General features: G+C 36.2%; 1 protein-coding gene across 1 annotated transcript in view; it reads left to right on the top strand.

Moving 5' to 3' along the window:
* The window catches only part of LOC101313001 (rab3 GTPase-activating protein catalytic subunit-like), an 8,957-nt gene continuing 5,982 nt past the window's right edge, over positions 1 to 2,975 (top strand). Inside the window, exons 1-9 of the mRNA XM_004294738.1 lie at positions 1 to 170; positions 317 to 446; positions 598 to 641; positions 733 to 796; positions 1,003 to 1,111; positions 1,191 to 1,258; positions 1,344 to 1,441; positions 1,671 to 1,842; positions 2,217 to 2,436. Of these exons, the coding sequence (XP_004294786.1) occupies positions 387 to 446; positions 598 to 641; positions 733 to 796; positions 1,003 to 1,111; positions 1,191 to 1,258; positions 1,344 to 1,441; positions 1,671 to 1,842; positions 2,217 to 2,436 (835 nt within the window). The 5' untranslated portion in view covers positions 1 to 170; positions 317 to 386. The remainder of the gene's footprint in view (positions 171 to 316; positions 447 to 597; positions 642 to 732; positions 797 to 1,002; positions 1,112 to 1,190; positions 1,259 to 1,343; positions 1,442 to 1,670; positions 1,843 to 2,216; positions 2,437 to 2,975) is intronic.

The raw sequence follows: 2,975 nt of genomic DNA, 5'->3' as shown, positions 1-2,975 counted from the left end.
GAATGCTGGCATCGATCAACAAGCAGTAACACCCAAACTTCTGTAAGCAATCTACACATCACTAACACAGCAGCATCCTCGGCCACCACCGTCTTCCATCAACAGTGGCCACTATCTTCGCACCACCCGGAGATCTATCCTTGATTTTGATTGTCTCTTCAAAAATAAAGGTTTAATTATACATATTCAGTTTTTTCTTGAGATCTACTAATCTCGGTTTGTATATTGTAATTGTTGAATGGAAAAATTGGAATTTCTTCCTTGATATTTCTACTGATCTAAGATTTTTATTGTCTATGTTTTGCTTAATCTTTAGGTTGATAGTTGTAATTCGACGTATCTAAACCAATACGACGCCGTATCTAAACTCCGAGATTGTCACTTAAATGGCTTCTTCCAGCAAGATGGAAACCGACGAAACTCAAGAAGAGGAGGAAGAAGAGGAGGTTTGAACTCATCGAATTAAATTATCTAATTTTTATTTTTTAACTCCAATATTTTCTTACTAAATTGAAATTTGCATTGTTCATTGTTAAAAAAAAATCGATACTTTGAAGCCAGCGATGAGATTAAGCTTCTTTTTTTTTTTGTTTACAGGTTGAGCATTTTGATGATTTCACACTTGCATCTCCGTGGGAAAAGTAATTCATTTTTATCTGCTGTTGTTTTTGTAATTTTGACTGATGTATATGCATGTTACTAATTTTGGTTCGTATATTTGCTGTGTTACAGGTTCATTTCTGATATAGAGGCGGTTTGTAGGCAGTGGATAGCCAACGGCCCGAAAAATCTGTTGGTACGCTTATAAGAGCCTGATTTGATATCCAAATGTGTTGTGTGAATGAAACATAGTGATGATTTGAATGTCATTTTTGGTTTGCGTTGTTGAGTGTGTTTCTTGTTGCCGATAGTATTACGATTAGTTCATATTATGTTTGATGTTGTCGAGAGAAGAAGCTTTCTTGCATTATTTGATTGTGTTATGCATTTGTTTGGCTGTAGAAAAAGGATGCAAGGGAGGTTTCGGAGGAGTTTTATAAGGTTAAATATGAGTTGAAGTTTGCACTTAAAAGTTACTGCATGGAATACTACTTTGGATCTAAAAATGACGGTAATAATGAAATTCATCAAGTTATTATTCACAATATTAGGATGGTAGACTAATATCTTTTTTTAATGTTGATGAGCAGGCAATGATATGGTTTGGGATTCGAGATTGCATGATTTGCAGTTATGCTTTGGGGTCAAAGATTTTTTGGTTTGTTTTTAACTTGACATCTTTTTCTCTTTATGTTCTTTAGTGATAGTTTTGTCTGTAAAATTTGATGAGCATAATCTTTCAGGTGATTGCTCCGCAAAGTGCCAGTGGAGTGGTTCTTGACGCGCCTGAGGCTAGCAAGCTTTTAAGTGCAGTTGCAATTGCTCTATCAAATTGTTCGAGGTGGGTGGGATGCTTTGCTAAAATTTGAAACCCTACTCCTGTAAATTTAAATCCTCTTTGACATATCCTAAATCAATTGTAGTCTGGCATTAGATCACATGAGGCATGAGCATACCATTCCCTTACAATCAGTAGTCTGAAGTTTATTGATCTTTTGTTGGATAGTTTATCTAGTTCATTGTGCGAATAAATCAGTGACTCATGAAATCATTTAAATTCGAGTATGCAGTTTGTGGCCAGCATTTGTCCCGGTGCATGTTCCAGTCAGGAGAGCTTACATTGGTATTCAGAATATGGGAACAGTTTTCACTAGAAGATTTGAGGCTGATCTTATTGGTAGCCAGGTTCCAGTAAAACTTATGCATTTGGAAGGATTATACGAGTTGTTTGTTTCTAAATTTGTAAGTTTTACCCCCTGTTGCATTCCATTTCTTTTATTTTATATATTATTTTACTGCTTTACATTTGCTGTTACTTTATTTTTGTTCTTGCAATCACCACTTTGCTTGGTGGATATAATGTGCTCTCTACTAATTTCTCCAATTGTACGTCTTGTTTAGCTATCAGTTTTTTTTTTTTTGCTTTTTTGTATCCCATTGGTTTACCTATATTGTTTTAGTTATTTGCTATGTTCCCTATGATTGCATAATATTTGCTCGCCCAAGTTTTTAGCTGTGGAACTTGAAGTTCCCTGAACTGTATTTTGTTTAGGATTACGTTTGGTTTTTTTGTTGCCAACTTCTAATAATTGTCTTGCTGTCATTTGATTCTGAAGGCCTACTCCACATTGGACTTTGCCATGCATCTCTTCAAAGTCCATTTTACCATGAAGCTAACCTACAGATCCCTTCCGCATGAGGACGATGATGTCCAAGGAGCTGATGCTGATGTTATCGAATCTGGAGACGATCTTGGTGGTGACATGCACAATAGAACACAATGGGATGATGATTGTCCATGGAGTGAGTGGTATACTGCCGAAGACCCTGTAAAAGGTAATCATAACTTGTATTGTTATTCTGTACTGAAGTTTTTCCATTCACACAAGATAACTGAATGTGGAAGAGATGTTCTGTTTATTTTCTAATGTATCTATTCTTTCTATGTAGTCCTAATATGACCCTGTATTGTTGTTTAATGACAAACATGTGAAGGACATGTGGGATACTCATCTAGCTTTATGCTTGTTGAATGTGAAGGACATGTGGGATCCAGTTGGTTGTAGTTTTCAAACATAGGGGTTTTAGATAAATGATTGCAGATTTATATATAACTATATATATATATACAGCCCTTCTTGGCTGCGGACGTCCGCACCGAAGGTTTCGGTGCGGATTTCCATTTTTGCACCACTTTCCGATCGAATTTCCTCATTTCCACCGTGTAGTATCTAGATAATATTGTGTAGATCATTTCTGCAAAATTTCAGCCAATTTGGTGATCGTTAAGGCCCTCAAACTCGAGTTTTTCTGGTATGAATACAACCGGACAGAATTCAGTCCGTCCATTTGTTTTTCGAGTTTGAGGGCCTTAA

Source organism: Fragaria vesca, linkage group LG3, assembly GCF_000184155.1.
Source record: "Fragaria vesca subsp. vesca linkage group LG3, FraVesHawaii_1.0, whole genome shotgun sequence".
Taxonomy (NCBI): domain Eukaryota; kingdom Viridiplantae; phylum Streptophyta; class Magnoliopsida; order Rosales; family Rosaceae; genus Fragaria; species Fragaria vesca.
The sequence above is the reverse complement of the archived record's forward strand: the minus strand, read 5'-3'. Positions and strand labels throughout refer to the sequence as shown.